General features: G+C 35.1%; 1 protein-coding gene across 1 annotated transcript; it reads left to right on the forward strand.

Moving 5' to 3' along the window:
• Positions 1-567: 567 nt before the first annotated feature.
• phb2a (prohibitin 2a) lies at positions 568-22425 on the forward strand. The gene is made up of 10 exons (XM_073848857.1): positions 568-648; positions 1706-1835; positions 2056-2140; positions 3123-3202; positions 3365-3549; positions 10706-10835; positions 13952-14055; positions 14662-14739; positions 21141-21217; positions 21573-22425. Exons 1-10 carry the CDS (start codon positions 628-630, stop codon positions 21589-21591), a joined length of 909 nt encoding a protein of 302 aa, XP_073704958.1. The 5' UTR covers positions 568-627; the 3' UTR covers positions 21592-22425.
• The last annotated feature ends 263 nt before the right edge of the window (positions 22426-22688 follow it).

The following is a 22688-nucleotide window of genomic DNA, read 5'->3' on the forward strand; positions in this document are numbered from 1 at the left end:
CATCCCAAAGACGTTATACATTTTGTCCGAAAAGGAGAGGGATGAAGCAAAAGCTTATTATTTTCCCACCCCATATACAGTTCCATAACGTTCCAGTATATCTTTTAATATATTACATCAGTCTCTTTATATTTCTTCATATATTTCTTTCAAAATAACAAATTCACAATAACTTAAACACCAACCAAATGGTTTTATACAAAACGACCACTCATCCTATATAATCACCTAACACAACATTATAACCCCCACAACCCTTACAATCACCTCTATACATGTAATTCAGATATTTGAAAGCCTGGTTCTCTATGTAAACAAGAATTCTCTACTGCCACCTCCTGACCCGTTCACATAGGCTACTCTCTTGTGTTTTCACAAACAGACCCATAGTGGCATGTAATTAAAGTTAAATACAACTACACAACAAAAAGCTTCTCCACAATACTATAATGAAAATGTAGTTTAAAATCTGTTGCGGTTTATTCACGTTCATCGCGTTCATCTTACTGCTCCACTTACAGCTTAACCAGAAGACTACAACTCCCATGATGAAACGGGGTAAGCCAGGACTTGCAGCACCACGTGTTTGGACTGTCACAGGTGACGTACAGAGGAGAGCAGAACAGCATGGCGAGTAAAGATCCCGGAGTAAGTTAGTTAATATTTTAACAGCTAAAGAAAGTATTAGAAATGTGTACAGATATTTTATTTGCGGATATTAACAGCATTTTAAATAACTAGCGTCTAGTAGTTTGCATTTAATTGTATGTGTTTATTTACGTTTTAAAGAAAACTATGCTAGTTGTGTGCTAGCGTTGCAAGGTTCAGTTATGTCACTATGATGCAACATTGTATAACTTTATGTATGTGATATTCATTGAAATATGTTTATTATGATATGTCTCACTCACAAAATCACAATTTGTGTCAGTAATGTGAAGTTATAACAGTGTCGTGAAGTTGCCCCTCATCTGTCCTACACAAGGTCATTTTGGCACACTTGAACTGATTTACTTATTTACGGGAGTCTTACTCATTTTTCACCAAAATCACTAATATCATTTGAGCCCTTACAGAAATTGATCTATTATCATATATTTTTGTAGGCTACTCCAAAAATCTGACTTGAGATCAGGTTTAAAGTGTACATGTACACAGTTTCAACTGCTATGTCATTGCCTCTCCATTGTTTGTTTTTTGTTTACCACAATGGCCATGTTTTAGTAGAGGATCAAGCATGTAGAATATGTGACCCAATATGTGAGTAGCACAGTAGCGATAGCCAAAAATACATCGTATGGGTCAAAATGATTGATTTTTCTTTTATGGTAAAAATCAGGATATTAAGTAAAGATCATGTTCAATCAAGATATTTTGTAAATTTCCTACCCTATATCAAAACTTAATTTTTGATGAGTAATATTCATTTCTAAGAGCTTCATTTGGACAACTTTAAAGGCAATTTGCTCAATATTTTTTTTGTTAGTCCTATCACAAATCATACATCAATGGAAAGCTTATTTATTCAGTTTTAAAATGATGTATAAATCTCAGTTTCAAAATTGACCCATATGACTGATTTTTTGGTCCATGGTCACATGTGAGACATGCTGTCTAGATATCAGACAGCATCATTAATATAATTTAAATGACTATTTTGAAATGGGCTCAAAAAAGTCTGACTTTATGTATCTGTCTCTCTCAGAGTTTTTTGCAGCAGCTGAGGCAGATTGCCAGCAGGATGGGGTCTGGCCCACGAGGTGCTGGTCTGGGTGTGAAGCTGCTCATCGGAGCCGGAGCTCTTGCCTATGGGGTCAAAGAAGCCACATACACAGGTACATGCTGAAAAATAAAGAAAGATTACCTAGTTAGGATGGGCTATTTTAAGTTAGCAAAATTAAATAAGAAATTTTCACCCTGAAAAAATAATTATGTCACTATTTACTCACTCGTGTTTTTAAAAATGTACGAATTTCTTACTTGTGTAGAACACAAAAGGAGAAAATTCTAGTTTTTTTGGAACTTTAATAACTAATTGTGTTTTGGTGTGTGTAGTGGAGGGTGGCCAGAGAGCCATTATCTTCAGCAGAATTGGAGGAATGCAGATGGACACTGTGCTTGCAGAAGGATTGCACTTCAGGTACATTAAACCTTGTCATTAGAGCTTTCACATGCACTTTCATTATAATAGTAAAAGTAGTAGTGCACTCAAAAATATATATGAAATGTTACAATATAGAATGACTTTTTTCTATTTAAACATTTTTTTAAATGAAATGTATTCCTGTGACCCACAATGCACAGTCATTCCTTTAAATGTGCTTTTTTTAAAAGCTTGGCAGACTAAATCACTTAGGCATTCTACCTAAGCTTCTCACTTTATGCGTTGTAGAAGAAAGTAAGTAATACGGGGGTAGAACAACAGGAGAGTGAGCAAATTAAGCCAAAAGTTACATTTTGCAATAACCTATTACTTTAAAAGTTGCATATCATGAAAATCTGACTTATTCAGTGTTTAAAGGCACAATATGTAATATTTTTTTATTAAAATCTCCAAAAACCATAAAAACAGTGTCATATATTTTGCTGACTTATGTACTTAAATTATCCCACATGTTTCAAAGAATGTTTAAATCAAGAGAAATAAGCAATTTTAACTAGTTTAACGGACCGTCATTGCGTCACCTGCCAGTGACGTCATACACCCTCGATTTTCCGGTTTTAATTTGTAGAAAACATGGAAACCCCAAAGACACTTTAATGTTTTAAATTTTATTAGACGGGTGACGAACACACAGAGTAACATTATACCAAAACTTTCAACAATACTCAAATGTATCTAGTATGATAAAACAGCACTGCTTTTCCTACATATGCATGACTGGAAGGAGTGGAAGTGCTTTTATTCTGGAAAATGGGGTTGGGAGCAGCAAATCATTTGCATTTAAAGAGCGTGTTTCTGCTTCCTCTCAAGATGGGCATTTTCGAAATATATTAAATGATCTGTGGGGTATTTTGAGCTGAAACTTCACAGAGACATTCTGGGGACACCTGAGACTTATATTACATCTTGTAAAAAGCGGTATAATAGTTCTCCTATAAAAAGTCTGTCTTACATTTAGGATACCATGGTTCCAGTACCCCATCATCTATGATATTCGAGCCAGGCCCAGGAAGATTGCATCCCTAACTGGAAGCAAAGGTGACCTTAAACCAGATTCTCATAAACGCAATAAATGTTAAACATTTGTGTGATAAAGTCCCAAAAGATGTTACTAGGCAACATCCCCTGTTGCAATATTCAATAACCAACACATTAAGGTTGTGTCAATTAAAAGAGTTTATGTTGCTTTGTCCATCACAGATCTTCAGATGGTAAACATAGCTCTTCGTGTGCTGTCTCGGCCTGTTGCCTCCCAATTGCCTGTCATGTACCAGCAGCTGGGGAAAGACTATGATGAACGTGTGCTTCCTTCTATCGTCAATGAGGTGCTTAAGAGTGTGGTGGCCAAGTTTAATGCCTCCCAACTGATCACACAGAGAGCCCAGGTACAGTATGAAAACTGAAGGCCGTGATTCAACAGGGTTTCAGCAATGATTTTTTGTTTTGTTTTCAATGGATGAAAGCCATTCATAACGTGTGTTTGGAATGACATGCTCATAGAAGAGATAACCTGATGCCATACTCCCAAAAGAATAGGATAATTATCATCAGTGGCCTGTTGCATGAAGCTAGCTGAATGAGTTTTAGAGTAGGTTTAGAGTTGACAAAACCAAACAAATCCAACTTGGTTTAGATAAGATATTTCACATAAAAGATGTTTACATATAGTCCACAAGAGAAACTAGTAGTTGAATTTATAAAAATGACCTCGTTCAAAAGTTTACATCTAATTCTTAATACCGTGTTCTTACCTCAATGAGCCACAGCTGTGGTTTTTTTTTTTTTTAGTGATAGTTGTTCATGCATCCCTTGTTTGTCCTGAACAGTTAAACTACCTGGTGTTTTTCAGAAGAAAATTTCAGGTCCCACAAATTCTTTGGTTTTCCAGCTTTTTTGTCTATTTGAACCCTTTCCCACAATGACTGTATGATTTTGAGATCCATCTTTTCACACCAAGGACAACTGAGGTACTCATATGCAACTACTGCACAAGGTTCAAATGCACACTGATGTTTCAGAAGGAAAAACCATGCAACAGGAGTTGGGGGTGAAAACTTCTATACAGAATGGAGATGTAAACATTTTTCCTAAGTATCATATTTTTTTTAGTACTTCCCTGGGCCCGTATTCACAAAACATTTTATCTTACCACTAAGAGTTCTCCTAAATATCAGTAAAGGTTTTTAGCTAAGAGTTTTCTCTTAAAACCTATTCCCAAAGCTGCTGAGACAAACTTTGACTAAGGAATAGAGAGAAGTTTTAAGCTAAGAGTAAGGGCGGGGTTGACCTTGTTGCTATGGATGATGTCAGCATGCTTACTAACTATGCACACAGTGATTGGCTGATAGGGGAAGGGTCTCTGTCAGAGATTTGTTCATAGAAATATTGTAGGGCATGATATTAAGTTGACATTCAACTAAAGTTAAAAAAAAAATGTTGTCATCAAGATTTTAAAATGCAGGCAAAGTGTCCCAAATTAAACAAGTATATGTTCAGCTTAGAGCCCTGCACGGGCCTTAAATCTAAGCCCTAGCCCGGCCCTGGCCCGAGACGCACAGGCTGTAGGCCGGCCCTTGTCCTACAGCTTATCAAAATTTTTGGCCCCAGTCCGACCCGAAGCCCGTCTTTTTTCCGCCAAACAGCTTATACTGTTACAGCCATTAAAATAGACCAGATTTGTATTTAATAGAAAGTTTATGTGTTTTCGTTTCTTCTTTTTTTTTTTCAGAATAATTTAGAGAAATGTTTGGAGTATTTTTGTTTTTGTTTTTTATTGTTTGTTTTTTAAATGTAAGTTTTAGTTTTTTAAGTGACATTGATATCCAAGTGGTATGTGGTCCACAGTAAGTTTACTCAATTTTACCTATAAATCAAATCAACACTTGACTAGTCTACAATACAATCCACAGATATAAAACAAACATCAATGTATCACAATGTTAGATTTATAGTTTATCATCACCATCTCAGAACAAAGGCATTTCGAACAAAAATAGAGAGCAGGGCAGGCAGCTCTGCTGTGCAAAACCGCTGTTCATGCAAAGACGCCGTGGTAAAGTAAACTAATAATGAACAAATATATAAAGAATAATTATATAGAAAACTTCAAAAACACAACTTTAGCACTGAAAATAGCTATCACAGTTTTAAGTTCGCCATTGGCAATTTTTCTCTATATGTCCTCCATTGCACGTGGCTGGAAATCTCTATGCACGAGTTACGCCGGTTTCACACTGGAAGCGCAAGCAGAGCAGAAGCAGCGCATATGGAGAGCGGGAGCAGCGCGCGCCCATTGTGCTTTTTACACTGGCAGCTCAACCGCGGATTGTGAACTTCAATTACATACGAGTATCGTTCATTCAATTGCGGATTTCAGGTGTTCTCCGACAATTATCGGTCATGTGATTTTATTTATGATATGGGCAGCATGCTGTGATGCGGACGTGTTCCCCTCTGTCCCACATACACAGGCTAACATGCTGTATAGTTTACAAGATATATCTTTCTCTTTTTTATGTTGTAGATTTAAGTAACAAATAAGAAACGCTAAATTATTTAATACTTTTCAGACAAAGGTCGTCCTAATGATTCCCAGTTTGGTTTAAGATAATTAAAGCAACCGTTTTTCAATAACGAAAAGAATATGTAAAAGTATGGTATTTGGGGTAAAAGTCGCCCCTGCTGTTGGGGCTAAAGACACAATAATTTACAAGATAATTAATAGATGACTGACTTTTCAATTTGTTGACATGACATGGTTCGATTCAGATAAATATCATATTTTATTATGGTCCACCAAAGATAATCATCAGGTTTATAATGAAACCATTATATTTAAAAACATAATAAGACATATCATATACAAATATAATTTCTTGTTACTACTGTAAATATATATTAAATTATTATAGGATCTCATTCAGTACTTTCAGAAATTTCACTTTTAAAAATTATTTTCTTACTATATTACGTTTTATATTAACATTTTAATGACAGTAGCCTATATTTATTTATTTTTTGATTCTTGTATTTATCAAAATAAGCAGAAAATAGTACAAACATTGCCAACGTGATTGTTTTATGTAACTACGACATTATTTATAAAACCACACAAAAACATTATTTTGTGCTGGCGAGTGTTTTAAGCCGTGATTGTGGTGCATATGATACACGAAATTGTTATTTTTTATGTTAATCAGGTCAATTTTGATAAAGAACAATGCACTGTGGCTTTAATCCAGCGTAAGCGGAGCAGCAAAAATAGACTCGGCGCCAAAACGATCGCGGCACTGACACATCTGCTCTGCTCCTGCTACGCGCTGCCGCGCCGCCTCTGCGTGCGGTGTGAATGCTCTAATCTGTTAACATGGGCGCCGAAAAAAATATGCGATGCTTACGTCCTGCTTACACGTGCAGTGTGAAACCGGCGTTAGATCTCAATAAACTTTTTTTTTTTTTTCTAAAGCAGGCCCGAAGCCCGATATGCGTGCGAGCTATGACGTGAAAATTGGCCCGAAGCCCGGCCCTAGGGGCATAAAAAAGTCGGGCCCCAACGGGCTCAGGCTCAAATGCAGGGCTCTAGTTCAGCTGATTATCAGCCTATTACCTGTGCTTCTCATAAACAATTAGCTTGTAACTTGTTAATGAAAACAAGGATATAATCAAAGGAAAATTTGGAGTTGGAAACAACATCCAAAACCAAACAATTTGCGTGGAAAAAAACATGTGTGCAAATATATACAGAGTGTTTCTAAAAAGTTTAAGTTCCGAGGCAGATTGCCAGCAACAGCCATTTTACGATAGTTGGGATTTGGTATTAGTGACTTAGGAGTCCTCCTCACTGCTCCTAACGTTTTACAGATTTAGGAGCTAGTTTTAGTGCTAAAACACTTTATGAAATACTCTTAGAGCAAAAGGACTCTTAGAGTCCTAAATTTAGGACTGACTATTTTTAAGATATCGGCAGGTTGTGAGCTACTTTTAGCCTTAAGATTTTATGTGAATACAGGCCCTGATCTTCAAATTCAAAAAGTTTTCACCCCCGGCTCTTAATGCATCATGTTTCTTTCTGGAGCATCAGTGAGCATTTGAACCTTCTGTAATAGTTGCATACGAGTACCTCAGTGTCAACAGATGGATCTCAAAATCATACAGTCATTGTTGAAAAGAGTTCAAATACACAAAAATGCTGGAAAACAAAAGAATTTGTGGGACCTGAAAGATTTTTCTGAAAAACAGCAGGCAGTTAAACTGCTCATGACAAACAAAGGACTCATGAACAACTATAACTAAACAAAAAAAAAAAAAAAAAACACAGCTGTGAATCATTCAGGCAAGAACAAAGTATTAAGAATCAAGGGGAGGTAAACTTTGAACTGGGTCATTTTTATAAATTTATCTATTATTTTCTTTTGTGACTATATGTAAGCATCTTCTATGTGAAATATCTTATTCAGGTTATTACTAAATAAACAATGACATGCATTTTGTATGATTCCTCTTATTGTGGTCAAATAATTAACATTTTTTTAAGATTCCGAAAAGGGGATGTAAACTTTTGACCTCAACTGTTTCATAAATCTATTTTTATAATTTCTATAATTATATAAATATAATTATATTTATATATTCTTTTACAAAAAGAACTGCTTTAATTTGTAATGAAAGATAAAGGGGAAATTACTTTATTGCATCAGATATGGATCACAGGTGATTGGTCCAGTTAGGATTTACGATCTCTAACTCAGAATAAAACCTGCTTCGGAGCAGGGTAACCGTTTAGCGTCAGTTACCATTGTGACAATACTTGCTTAAAACCAACCCACCAGCTTCAGCCAGAAAACTCAGAATTTGCTCAAACTAAACACAAACTTATCTGGTTAAAAACTGAAACCAGCTTTGTGCAACAGGCCTCAGGTATTTATCATGATGCAGATTCTATTATAACTTCTTGTAAGATTTGTTCTTAACCCATACAGTAACCTTCTGTCCCTGACTTTTGACCTTAGCACTGTTAGCAGCTTTTCTTGGTCTTGGTGTGAGACAAAAAGGATCAACTCTCAGCGGAGGCTAAGAAGCTCTGCCTTTATTTAGTTAAAGAGCTATTTAAGAAAACAGGCTGTTATTTCACACGCTCTCATGTGATACAAGAGCTGAGACACACTAGATGAAATATTTCATATTAAATGATCTGCATCTTTGTTCAAGTCTAGAAATTAAGACTTGTGACCAAAATGTCTTACAGTTTTATGACATGTTTTTTTTCTACAGTGGGGCTCAAATGACCACATTGAAAAATTAGGATTCTATTGAAGCACATGATGCTCTTTGTTAGGGCTGCACGATACATCGTTTCAGCATCGTCATCGCGATGTACGCATGCGCGATAGTCACATCGCGGCAGTCACGATGCTGGGTAAAATAAAAATAAAATTATGTGTGTCTGATTTAAAAAAATTACTTTCTATATTTTTAAACTTTCTATTCACGGATCTATATTTGTCTAATATAAAGTATTTAACTCATATTTAAGGGTTCTTTAAAAACTACAAAGCACACATTGCTTCACCTACTTCATGCATGCAGTCTCTGCGTGCGCACATACTCTTTGGTGCGCATGACGAAATGAGCGCGGGACGGGAGAAAAGCGCCTAAATGGAAGATTTGGTCGCAAAAAGAAACGCAACGTCGGTCGTATGGAAGTATTCTGGATACAAAAACGATGATGCTGACCAAAAGCAGGTGCTTTGTCGGGAGTGCCTGGCAGTTGTTGCCGCAACTCGCGGAAACACTACGAGTTTGTTTACCATTTAAGTCGGCACCACAAAGCACTGTATGACGAATGCAAAACCAGATCAGATTGCAGTCCAAAGCAAAAAACTATTTCGGATATGTTTGCCAGTGTGACGCCTTACGAGAAGGGCTCTAAGCGACAGAAAGATGTCACTGATGCTTTTACATTTCACCTTGCGAAAGACATGGTACCAATAAACACGGTCACCAAGCAGGGTTTTACAAACATGATCCGCTCGCTTGACAAGCGTTATGTTATGCCGTCACGCACTTATTTTTCTCAAATTGCCATCCCAGAGCTGTACAACAAATGGAAGGCACAAGTGGAATATTATGCAGCAACAACCGCTTCAATGAGTAAATTAATGCATACAGAAGCACCAAATTGGTGTATTTGAATATTTATATTTACTTTATGCAACAGTTCTGAGAAAGAAGCCAATTTTTTTTATAGAGTTGTGGAAAAGTTTAATCTTTTTTGTTAGCTGATGAGCAACACTTGTTTTACTTTGGCTAAACAAAGTATGCAAAACTAAAAAAAGAGAATCTGACATTTTTTTATTTTTATTTTTTTTTCAAATTTTGTGACAAAATATATTTACTAATCTGTTTTCAAAAAAGAAGTTGTTGAATAAAATGTTAAATTACTTATTTTGTTACTCATGTTAATTTCTTAATGTGATAAAGAAGTATCCTCTTTTCATTCTCAAAATGAGTTCCCTTTCATCAGGGTAAAAGCAACATTCATTATTAATTTCATAACATATTAGAGCCTTGATTTGCCTGAATTGACAGTGAATAAGGTGAGTCAAACTGTTTGTGAAACAACCCAAAATAAGCTTTAAAAAGTATTTTATTTCAGGGTTTTGATTATACTTAAAAAAAAAATTATTCTTTGAAAATGCTTACAAAATTTCCCCAATTATTCTTGAAATATTATTTGATTTTTAAGCAGTTCAAAACACCTGATGAACATAAATGAATTTGTACACATCGCAATATATATCGCAGGAAAAAAATATATATCGCAATGTAATTTTTTCCCAATATCGTGCAGCCCTACTCTTTGTAACCTTATCTTATCAACATAGGGTGACCAGATGAGATTGGTTGAAATTCGGGACGGGGGGGGGGTAATGACTAATGAATAATAAAGATAATGAATTTTAAGCAAAAGTGACAGAGCCAATCAAATTTGCTTATCAGTGCATATCTTAATGCGCGCCTACGGTATATCTAAAAAAAAAACAAAAACAAGATGCTGCAGCCAATGAGCAGCCGGCGGGGGCTGGTTGCCAGGCTGCAGCATGACTCAACCTCGCTCCACGAACAGTTTTTTACGTTTTATCAGACAATAACTATTTAAGATGTTGCTTCAGTATAATTTTCGGGACAATTAGAGCGGGATTCGGGACAGCAGCTTAGATTTCGGGACTGTCCCGAATTTTTCGGGACGTCTGGTCACCCTATATCAACATGAGTTTGAGTTGGGTAACATCAGTTTTACGCAAACTTGTGGAGTTCATGTCAGTTTAAATGTTACTGTCAGTAACGCAGAAGGACATGGCAATTTCTAGGACATTCATATACTGAAAAACTTTGTATTAAATAAGAACAATTCTAAATGTAAGCACATTCACTTTTGGATTATGTGTATCTGCATGTCTGTTGATGGTTTAAATAAGGTGATCAGTTACTGAGAAAATCAGCCTAATTGTTATTTATGTGTTGCTTTATTTTGGTGTTCAGGTGTCACTACTCATAAGGCGAGATCTAATCGAGAGAGCTAAAGACTTTAACATCATCCTGGATGACGTGTCCATCACAGAGCTCAGCTTTAGCAAAGAGTACACCGCTGCTGTGGAGTCCAAACAAGTTGGTTGGTAGTACCCAAATACATCTATGCACTCTTGATAATGATAATACATATTGTGTAGCCTAAACTAGCCTAAACAAAGCATACTTATCTAACCAAAATTACAATGTATGTGCATGTGACATGATCAAATAGAGGTGCGCACTAATGCAGCAAACATGCCAGCAGTGTGGAAGCATTTAAAACTGTCCGAGAAAGATGCAAAAATTAATACAAGCACATACAGCGCGAGACTGTTGAGAAGCGCATTGCATGTCTTCATTGAGAAGAGAAAGGGGTGGTTGTTGCTGGTTACTGTATGATGACTGAAATCGCAAAATTCCCTTAAACAATTAGTGATAAACTACAGAATGTTATGCTGTCTAATATACACACAAACAGCATAATGAAAATAATTCATAAATATGCTCCTGACGGCAAAAAATTGTCCTGAGATCTTCTTGTGGTTTTCTGCCAAAATAAAAGTCAGCATTCATAAATGTTAGCGATGTAATTTTACTGTTGTTCTGTAAAATAAAATTAAAAAGTAACACAAAAATAATGATAACAATCATTGCAACAGCTCTATTAATACATTTATTGTAACATTCTCCTTTGCTCAGCAAGGCTGCATTTATTTGTACAAAAACACATGCCTGATTCAAGAAGGGGGTCCTAAAATGGCCAAAGAATATTATTTTACTTACTAAGTTTAAGTTAAATTGTGCTTTGTTGGTAGGCTATAATGTCTACTAAAATGTTAAAAAATGCTTAGTTAAATATTTTTAAATTGTTTCGTAATTGATTTTTAAAAATATTTTGGCTGTTTAATTTATGCAATGGTAAAAAAATGGGCAAAATACATGGGGGAAAAAACACAAAAAAACGTGACCTACACTAAACATCCTACACTATAATCCAGAGGTTATATTTTCTTTAATCATAACATGTACCAAACAGCCTTTTTTTAAAGGGAAAGGAAAGGAGGTGATGTGAGGCCAAGTATGGTGACCCATACTAGGAATTTGTGCTCTGCATTTAACCCATCCAAGTGCACACACACCGTGAACACACACCTGGAGCAGTGGGCAGCCATTGCTGCGGCGCCCGGGGAGCTGTTGGGGGTTCGGTGCCTTGCTCAAGGGGCTCACCTCAGTCGTGGTATTGAGGGTGGAGAGAGTGCTGTACATTCACTCCCCCACCTACAGTCCCTGCCGGACCCGAGACTCGAACCTGCAACCTTTGGATTACAAGTCCGACTCTCCCGTAATAGCGATAGCTACCGTAATAGCCCAGTGTTTAATTTTGTTCGGCTTCAGCCAAGAATTTTCATTTCGGTGCATCTCTATTGCATCATTCAATGTTTTAACATCAAACATCCTACACTATAATCCAGAGGTTATATTTTCTTTAATCATAACATGTACCAAACTTTATGCTGCAGTTTATAGTTTACTTCCCTGTGTAGACCCTGGCTAAAATTGCCTATATATGCCTACACCTTTTTTAAGGTATAAAACTGGTTACAATTTTTGTTGATCTCCATATACCTCAAAACTGTTGTACTCGTTTTATTATAGATATAACTTTTCTATTTCCATTGTGATGATCAAGCTGGTCTCTTGACAGTAGTTCATGCTTTTTTCTTAACTATATAACTAGATTGTGGACAACTTAATATGCTGAACTGATTCTTAAATATGTTTAATTAAATGTATTTCCTGTCTACATTAACACAACACAGTAAAAGAAAACAGTATTTATTTGAAAGTATTAATCTTGTGTGAAAGTTTAGTATCAATTTAGATCCATTTAAATGTGTATTTATGTAGGGATGTACAAAATTATCAGAACAATATTGAAATCGGCCGATAATAGCTTAATGTAAACATCGGCATCGACCCAATATGAACATTTATGCCAATATGTCTTGCCAATAAGACGAACAGCTCACGTGCTCAGGGTGTGTTAGCAATATGATTACATAAGCAGATAAGTGATCATTCTTGTAGCAAACTTGTTCCTAAATTGTAGGTATGTGACGAGATCTCGTGGCACAAGATCAGATCTCGCAAGAACGTGACAATATCCTCGCAAAACATTTTGCAGTTTATATTACAGCTGCATTGATTAATTTTTAAAAGATTGCGATCTTGATTCAAACACCCACGCAATCTTATTCCTGAATGAAAAACAGGTACTAAAGACATTCAAATCTGCATTCTTGCTGCTGCTGATCCAGAAAGAGCAACACAAACATGGTCTTTGTGGTCTTTTCAACCACATAATAATCATTATCTCTGTGTTCCAGACATTAAAATAACAGAAGTACTATTTACATTTAGAAGAATATTTACAACTCTTTTGCTTTAGTCCATCTACAAATGTTACATCTTTAAATAAAATTAAATAAAAATTTAAATAAAAGGTTATCACTACATCTGTCTGAAAACAAAAAAATGCAGCGATTGATTTATATTTGATTTATAACTATTTTCCAAGCTTTTCTCATTATTGTTTAATTGTAACAAATAAGTTTTAAGTAACAAATAAGTAACAAACCATAATGAAAAATAATTATCTTATAATCTCTGCACAGGAGAGACTTGTTTCCAAACAAAAGAAAATATAATGGTATCGGCTATTGGCCAAAATGAGAAAAATATCACCGTCTGTTATCTGCAATCTGCATATCTGTCTGTTATCTGTTATCAGCAAAACTGACCCCAAACTTTTGAATAGTAGTGTATATTGCTGACAAAATCGTTAATATTAAAAGTAATAAATATTATCAAGGTCTATTTTTCAAATTTAAGCAACATTATTTTGACACTGGTTATCACCTATTAAAAATAAAGATTATTTTTTAGCTTATGATATGGACTGAAATGTCTTAAAAATGCCTTAAAAGCATTAAGAGTATTTTTCAGGATGATATTTGCTTATCTTAAAGCTCTCCACTAGAGGGCACTCTGGTCATTCTGTGACTTTGTTTTATTTCATCAGTATTCCCTATTGACCAAACAACAGTACACAACTTGCACTGTTTGTATACGTACTGAAATGTCATGTTGAAAAAGAAGAATATCTGTGTTTGAGACCTTTTTATTTTAAATAACCTGTCTCTTGTTGACATGTAGCCCAGCAGGAAGCCCAAAGGGCTCAGTTCTATGTAGAGAAGGCCAAACAGGACCAGAGACAGAAGATTATACAGGCTGAGGGTGAAGCTGAGGCTGCTAAAATGGTATGCTGTTGCTGCTTTCTCAATTCCACTTCAACACACATACTGACAATCATTGAAACAATGGCGCTGTTTTATTCAAACTATAAGGGGTTTCCGTGGTTACTCTCAAATGTCCAAAATGCACTATTTTTGGCTACAAGCACCTCATTTCATATAATTATTATTCCCTGTTATTATGTTCTAGATCTGTGAGTGGTAAATTACTGTAATTATCAGATATAATTAATGAATACTGCTTCTGTGCTAATTAAGCCACAGTCAGTTGTTGCAGTCATACATCAAGGCTATTTTGAACTGTTGCCCCCTTCATTCTCAACAAGCTATCAGCAACCAAAACACATTTGAAAACATTTGTTCTCTCTTTTTTGTTTGTGCATTATGGACATATCTCAGTTGTTCTGTCGTTTTTTTTCCCGTCATGTTTCAGCATTTGCACTTTCCGTGTCTTCAGAAATGACTTTGCAGTTGGATCCTTTCCTGCTGATATGATGCAATTCTGTTTCTAAAACAGGCCGCAGGTCAATGGCTGTCTGCTGACGGTAAACAAAGGCTCAACCAAGGGTACAGAGTAATTTGCTTTTGTTTTTTTGTGTTTTTGCACTCCAGTTGGGTCAAGCTGTTACGAAGAACCCTGGCTACCTAAAACTCAGACGTATCAGAGCAGCTCAAAATATTGCCAAAACGGTAAGACAAACTTCAAACAAAGAAGTCATTGATTCATATTAACAGATGTTGATACTAGGGATGCACCGATCCGACTTTTTCAGTCCCGATACCGATACCGATGCCTGGGCTTTGTATATCTGTCGATACCCGATACCGATCCGATACCATTGTTGAATTAATAATAAACTGCATACCTTCCACCTTATACCTTCCTTCCACCATGTAGAAGAAACTACAGGCACCAAACTTTCCTAACTAAGACAAAACAGATGCAATGTATTGCATGTATATTTATTTGTTATTTAAAGAACAATTCTGCATTCAAATCGAAATAGAATGTAATCACACTTCTTAAAATTAGGATGGTCGGAATACCATTTTTTTGAGCTTCGGAGGCAGGGGCTGAACATATTCTTCCCTCTAATAAAGGCAGGAATGTCTTTCTGTTTGCATTTTTATTATGTCGAGAACAGTTCATCCAATCGATTTTTGCTGTGGATACAAGGGAGTGCAGTGTTAGATTTTGGTGCAATATGGACACATAACATGTTCAGAATTAATAAATTGTAATAGAACATTGCAAGTTTGGAAGCGGCGCGCCTCACGCTGGCAGAGCTTGCTTCGAGAACAGACACTGCGCTAGTGATACAAAACACACAAGTCTGTTAAGAGCAATACTTTTAATAAGATAGCCTAACATTTTTAAACAAACAAATCACTCCCAAATCAAAACTTATCAACACATTAATTACTGACACCGTAAAGGATAGGCTATTTAAATAAAAGAAGAACGGAAAAATGGTGCGGTGTTTAGGCTATATATAAATAAATTTATATCTCAATTAGGCCTATTTATAAATAAATAAATATATATATATATATATATATATATATATATATATATATATATATATACACATTATATATAACGTTTGTGTATATAAACCTATATATAAAATACATATGTATGTTATTTTGAAACCCAAAATAAATTAGGCTCAAACATTATTAACAAACGTGCGTATTTATTTTAGCACTTCCGTCAGTGAACAAGCAGCCTATAAAATGCTAAAATAAATCAAAGAAATAATACATTTAAATATGAAACTAGCCTAAATAATAATGTTAAATAGGCTGTTAAACAAACATTCGTTGCAAAAATTCCTAACAAACTCGACAGCTCATCAGAATTACTGGCCGAGTCCGACTGAAACCGGTCTTGTTTCTCTTTCTCTTCCCCATTGCACAGCTGCTGTTTTTAATAGCAATGTGATTACATTTATTTTCATTTATTTAGGTTATAAAGTAAATTTAGAAATATATTTGGAACACTTTTTATTTGTTAAATTCAAGTTTTTGTTTTTTTAAAGTAACGACTAAGCGGCCAGCGGCAAACCAGTTTAGGCTTCTCAAGTCATCACGATTTAAATTAAAATCCATAGATATTAAAAACTTAAAGCATATCAGAATATTAGTTTAATCGTTTAACCTAGATAAATGTGTGCTATTAAGCGCATATCCAATCGTTTGTGCGGAGAGTAAAGCTAAAGCACGCTTTGCAGGACATGAAAGCGCTGGTGCGATGTAAAACTTAATTTTTACTCATAAAGGTAAGACTAATATATCATCCGGAACTGTAAAGAAATAATTTAAATAATTCAAATCGAAAACAAAACTCTTTCATTAGCTATAAACCATAAAGATGCATAAAGGCGCATCCAGTGAGCAGTTCTACTATCATGTACCAGTGTCAACTTCATCTTTGTGTCAAATACTAGTTTATTAATAAATAATTCAAATATCTCCTTACTTTTTTCCCACGACACATTCATGGTAATTATTTTTGCTGGGGCTTTGTGGTCAGCTTTAGCCTACTGCGTGCATTTGAACTCGGAGGCGCGGTTGTCATTGTGACAGCCCTAGTTTTGCTTTCACCATTCAAGTGAGCCCGACTGTACTTTAGTAATCTCAAAATTTAAAATCGAATGCCAACCCACCGAACGAATATTCGAATAATCTGGTCCAGCCCTACTTAAAATAAATTTAAATAAATAAAATGTAGTAGTAGAAATGGAGGAAGAAAAAAAAAAAAAAAAAAAAACTCCAGCTATTTTTTCAATATCGGGGTCGATATCCGATCCTAATATCGGATCGGTGCACCCCTAGTTGATACACTACCATTTAAATATTTGTTGTAAGCATGTTTTAAAAGTATGAAAATTAAGATTTTTGTGCAGCAAGAATGCATTAAATTATTCAACAATGAGAGTAAAGACATTTGTAACATACTATAAATTTTCATTTTTAAATAAGTGCTGTTGTTTTAAACTCTCTATTTATCAAGGAGTCCAGAAAAAATATCACTTTCCACAAAAATATTAAGCAGCACAACTGTTTTCAATATTGTTAATAGTAAGAAATGTTTCATGAGCACCAAATCAGCTTTTTAGAATGATTTTTGACAGATCATGTGACACTGAAGACTGGAGTAATGGTTGCTAAAAATTCACCTTTTCCATCACATATTTTAAAGGGGTCCTATTATTCTCTTTTACAAAGTCTTTATTTTGTTTTGGGGGTACACTAGAACATGCTCTCATGCTTTTTATTATGGATCGACTTGTTTTGGACTGATGGAAAGAAACACTTTTTCACTTGTCTATGCTGTTCTAAAGTGGAGTGCCAAGATTTTTTTTAATTTATACTACGGGGCCATTGAATGCTTAAATCTGATTGGCTGACGAATGTTCTAAAGGTGTGCATTATTTTCAGGGAAATGCACAGCGGACGTAGTTTCAGGTGACTCTTGACCGCATTACATGTCTATATCACTTCACCAAAGGATCAGTTATTTCAAAGATCCTTACAGCCTAAAACAGCAAAATAACCAAAACCCACAAAGACACTGGCCGAACAAATAAATATGGTAAACACAAGGATAAATGATAAAAACAACAGATTATTTCCATGTTTTTGCCACAAAATTGCATTATTATGTACAGCAAGCACATATTGTATTTCTCCGACTCTCTCTCCCTTACAGACGCACACACATACAGTTTGTACACACGTTAGCATACGTGCTAATATTGTTAGCGCTGTTCTGACGATTAACAACTTAAAAACTACGTGACATTTTTCACACTGCTGCCGATCACTTTTGAGAGATGCACAGACTCAGAGAGGTACTTCACAAGCTTAATATCTCTATCCCTCTCTCTTTCTGTCTGTCTGCCTGTCTGTCGGTCTGTCTAAACTTCATTATTAACTGCATTAGTTTGCTAGTAATGGCTCAAGTGTCGTTACTAGGTCTAAAATTAAGTTTTGGAATTAGTAACAAAGGCATTGGATGAGCTGCATAAGAAGTTAATCCTACTCAAAGTAGCGTTTTAAGGACAAAAACTGGACAAATGTCTTGAAATATATCATCTGATCAATGTCTTGAGGTGTGGTAACCATAGTATAAACGGAATAATTGACTTAGGGCCATTGAATTCTACAAAAACAATGCACTTCGCGTCGTGGCCGCATCACCACCTCGGGTGTGCATTATTTTCTAAGAATTCAACGGCCCGTTGTCAATTATTCCTTACATAACTCCGATTGCATTTGTCTGAAAGAAGGAAGTCATATACACCTAGGATGCATGGAGGGTGAGTAAATAATGCGCTACAGCAGTGTTGGTCCTATCGTCAACATGCAAGATCGCCAATACAGGACACAGATACCGGAGCAGTTTGCGGACACTTTAGTCAATGCTTGCATTTATATGGCTCGCTGAAGCATCCCTCCCCACCTGCTAACGATTAGAATTTCCATAGGCAGGATTTATTTGATTGATATTCTAACGGACCACATTGTGACATAATAGCATCTGGAAACATACAAACCACACACTGGCTAAAATTCAAAAAGTGAAAAAGCATAATAGGACCCCTTTAAAATATATTCAAGTAGAAAACAGTTATTTGAAATTGCAATAATATTTCATAATAGTACTGTTGTTTTATTTTTAAACAAATAGAGACTTTATCATGTAGTGCTTTCCTGTCAGTTCTGTAGCCCACACACAGGGTTCCCATGGGTCCTTGAAATCCTTGAAAGTTTGTGAATCTGAAAAAACATTGAAGGCCCTGGAAAGTTTTTGAAAATAAACATTTATAGATGCAGGTTCTTGACAGTGCTTAAATTTATTTTGTGCAAGAAGTTTTCTGTAATGTTGAATTGCTTTGCTTGTTAAGATAATATAAATCCATGATGCAAGACTTAAAAGCATATTTATATATATCTTAAAACAAAGTATCTAACAAGGTAACACAATGTAACCTTGCTCACACTTGAAATGTTTCCCCACATTAAGTCCTTGAATTTGATGGTATTGGACCTGTACAAATAGCTTAAATGACTTACGCCGGTTTCACACTGCACGCGTAAGCAGGACGTAAGCAGCGCGTGCACAGCGCGTAAGCAGAGCAGAAGCAGCGCGCATCCATTGGGCTTTCACACTGGCAGCGTTTGTCGCGCGCAGCTGAACCGCAGCTTGTGTACTGCAAATATAGACGAGTATCATTCATTCGGTCCCGCATTTCAGGTGTTCTCTGACAACTGTCTGTCATGTGCATTGAATTGTGATATGGTTGTATGTTGTAGATTAAGTAGAAAATGAGAAACGCTAAAATATTGAATATATTTTTTAGACAAAGATCTTAAAGGTCTTAATGATTACCAGTTTGGTTTAAGATAATTAAAGGCAACAGTTTTTCAATAACAAAAAGAATATGTAAAAGTATGATATTTGGGGTACTAATCGCCCCGGCTGTTGGGGCTAAAGGCACAATAATTTACAAGATAAGTAATAGATGACTGACTTTTACATTTGTTGACTCATATGGTATATATCATATTTTTTTATGGTGGTTGTCCAACTTTGAGATAATGAAACCATCATATTTAAAAACATGATAAGACATATCATATAAAAATATAATTTGTTGTTACTACTGTAAATCTATATAAAATTATTAGGATCTCCTTCAATACTTTCAGAATCTTCAATTTTAAAAATTATTTTGTTTCTGTATTTTAAAATATGTTTTATATTAACATTTTAATGGCAGTAATATACATTTATTTATTCTTGTATATATCAAAACAAGCAGAAAATAGTACAAACTTTGCTAAAGTGATTGTTTTGAACAAGTAGGCTAACTAGACATTATTTACAAAAAAAAAAACATTATTTTTACTGGTGAGCCATTTAAACCGTAATTGTGTTACATGTGATACATGATTTTATGGTGAAATTGTTATTTTTCGTGTTAATCAGGCCAGTTTTGATCAAGATCGATGCACTGTGGCTTTAACCCAGCGTAAGCGGCGCAGCAAAAATAGACTCGGCGCCAAAACGATCGCAGCACTGACGCTTCTGCTCTGCTCCTGCTACGCGCTGCTGCGCCGTCCCTGCGTGCGGTGTGAATGCTCTAATCTGTTAACATGGGCGCCGAAAAAAATACGCGCTGCTTACGCCCTGCTTACGCGTGCAGTGTGAAACCGGCGTTAGAATTTACTTATTATTGCACCATGTACACTGAGTCCTGTCTACTTAACAATGTAAGTGAAAAAATAGATGTTTTAATCATATAACAGTGTTTAAAAATATGCTACATAATCGCATAAATGCACCTAGTTGCAAGATTAATTACCTTAAGAATAAATTTACAAATGTCTTCTCTTTTGAAAATCAAATCAAATGTGATTCTGGACCACAAAACAAGTCTTAAGTAGCAGGAGTATGTTTGTAGCGATAGCCAAAAATACATTGTATGGGTCAAAATTATAATTTTTTCTTACATGCCAAAAATCATTAGTATATTAAGTAAAGATCATGTTCCATGAAGATATTTCTGTAAATTTCCTACTGTTAATATATCAAAACTTAATTTTTATTTTAATATGCATTGCTAAGAACTTCATTTGGACAACCTTAAAGGCGATTTTCTCAATATTTTTATTTATTTTTTATTTTTTTTATTTTTTTCATACTCAGATTCCAGATTTTCAAATAGTTCTATCTTGGACAAATATTGTCCTATCCTGACAAATCATACTTCAATAGAAATCTTATTTATTCAGCTTTCAATAAAAAATGACCCTAGTGACTGGTTTTGTGGTTCAGGGCCACAAATAATTAGTCAAAATAGATTAATTTTATTGCATTAGATATGTCAAATGAAGCAAACTTGTAGGTGGTTTCAGGTATTCCAGGCACAATTTACATACAAAACTGTTTCTACATTATATGCTATATAAGTATGTATTATAATACAGAATATAGTATAGTATATATGCAGCATATTATATAATATGTTGTATGTATTAGTATGGTATTTTTAAAAGTATTTTTCTGTCTATATCACCAGGTGGCAACTTCTCAGAACAAGGTGTACCTGAATGCAGACAGCCTTGTTTTGAATCTCCAGGACAGCTCCTTTAACAAGTAAGTTCCTAACCAATGATCCTCATATAATTCTAAGCATAACATGTCCTTTCAAGTCAACTATGATCTTCAAAACTGACTGAAACATTCCCAGCTGTAGTTAAAAAAAGAAAGAAGAAAATCTTCTCATGAAGAGTGTTGTTTTCTGATCTGAGATTAGAGCAGGGCAACTTGACCTAACAGAGTAATACTATTCTCAGATTGTCTTTTTTTCTCTTAAATGTAAATACTGAATGACCTAAACACGTGCATGTTCTATTACTTAGTCTTAAAGTGTTCTTTTCTGTTTATATTGATGTCCATATGTTAGCATGGTTCCCTCGGCAGTAATCTCTGCATTTGTCTCTTCTGTCAGCCTGTCACTGGGGAAATGAGGAGCATCATCCATGAAGAACATATGCATTCCATATGTAAGCAGTGTTTGCTGAGCCACAATATTTACGCCCCTTTTCCTAAATATGACTGTGAGCAGAGCCTTTCTCACAGTACAGTTCTGCCGGGGCTCAGATAAGACATGGGTCGGGCAGCCTTACGGATTCAAATGTACATCTATACCTGTTTAGACACAGTGATTCAGTCATTCAGGACTATTTTTTTGGCACATTCAGCTCAAGAGTTGGAGTTTTGGTATCAGTTAAATACTAATGGTGATCACACAATATACACTGCAGACAATAAATGGACACTTAATAGTTAATTTATGCCTAAATGTCACTATGAAGACACACAAATAAGATTTTGACCAGGACTTAAACATTTGCTGATTGGTTGTTTACCCAAGAATTATTATTATTATTATTATTATTATTATTATTTCTATAGCCATTTAGTTTTCTCTATACATTTCCACTCTATCAAGTGTTTGTTGACAGATACTAAAGTACTTGGAGCGATTATATATATATTAATATTCTGTTTTCAAGACTGTTTGTGGGGGATGTTTATTTTTTTGGGAATGTCGAATCAGAATTATCATGCACATGCAGCATGTTAGCCCTGTGCTGAACTGACTATCTGTCCGGATGTCCAAAATTGTATTATAACAAACATAAATTGTAATGCTGTGGGAAAAAAAAATACTTATATGGGTAGTTGACAAAATAGGCAGTAAAAAATGCCATTTTGAAGAAAAAAATGAAGAAAAGATGCATATATTCATGTAGTGTGATGTCTGATCTTTGAGAAAATATAAAGGGTCACTAACTTTGTCTTTTTTTGTTTGTTTGTTTTTTACATTTTTACTGAATTGTACCATAAATTTGTCCTATAATGTGAAATAGCAAAAATTAAGAGTAAAAACTCTTATATACAAATAGCATGAGAGAGATTTATCTTCTTAGTTTGACACTTATTTTCATATAGTGTTATTTATTTTATATAAGTTATATATAAAATCATTTTTCCCCATGACTTATTGGACAATTTGAAGACGAACATTGACAGCAAGACAAACTTTGTTGTCATCTGTTCA

This window comes from Garra rufa, chromosome 10 (assembly GCF_049309525.1).
Source record: "Garra rufa chromosome 10, GarRuf1.0, whole genome shotgun sequence".
In the NCBI taxonomy this organism is placed as follows: Eukaryota; Metazoa; Chordata; class Actinopteri; order Cypriniformes; family Cyprinidae; genus Garra; species Garra rufa.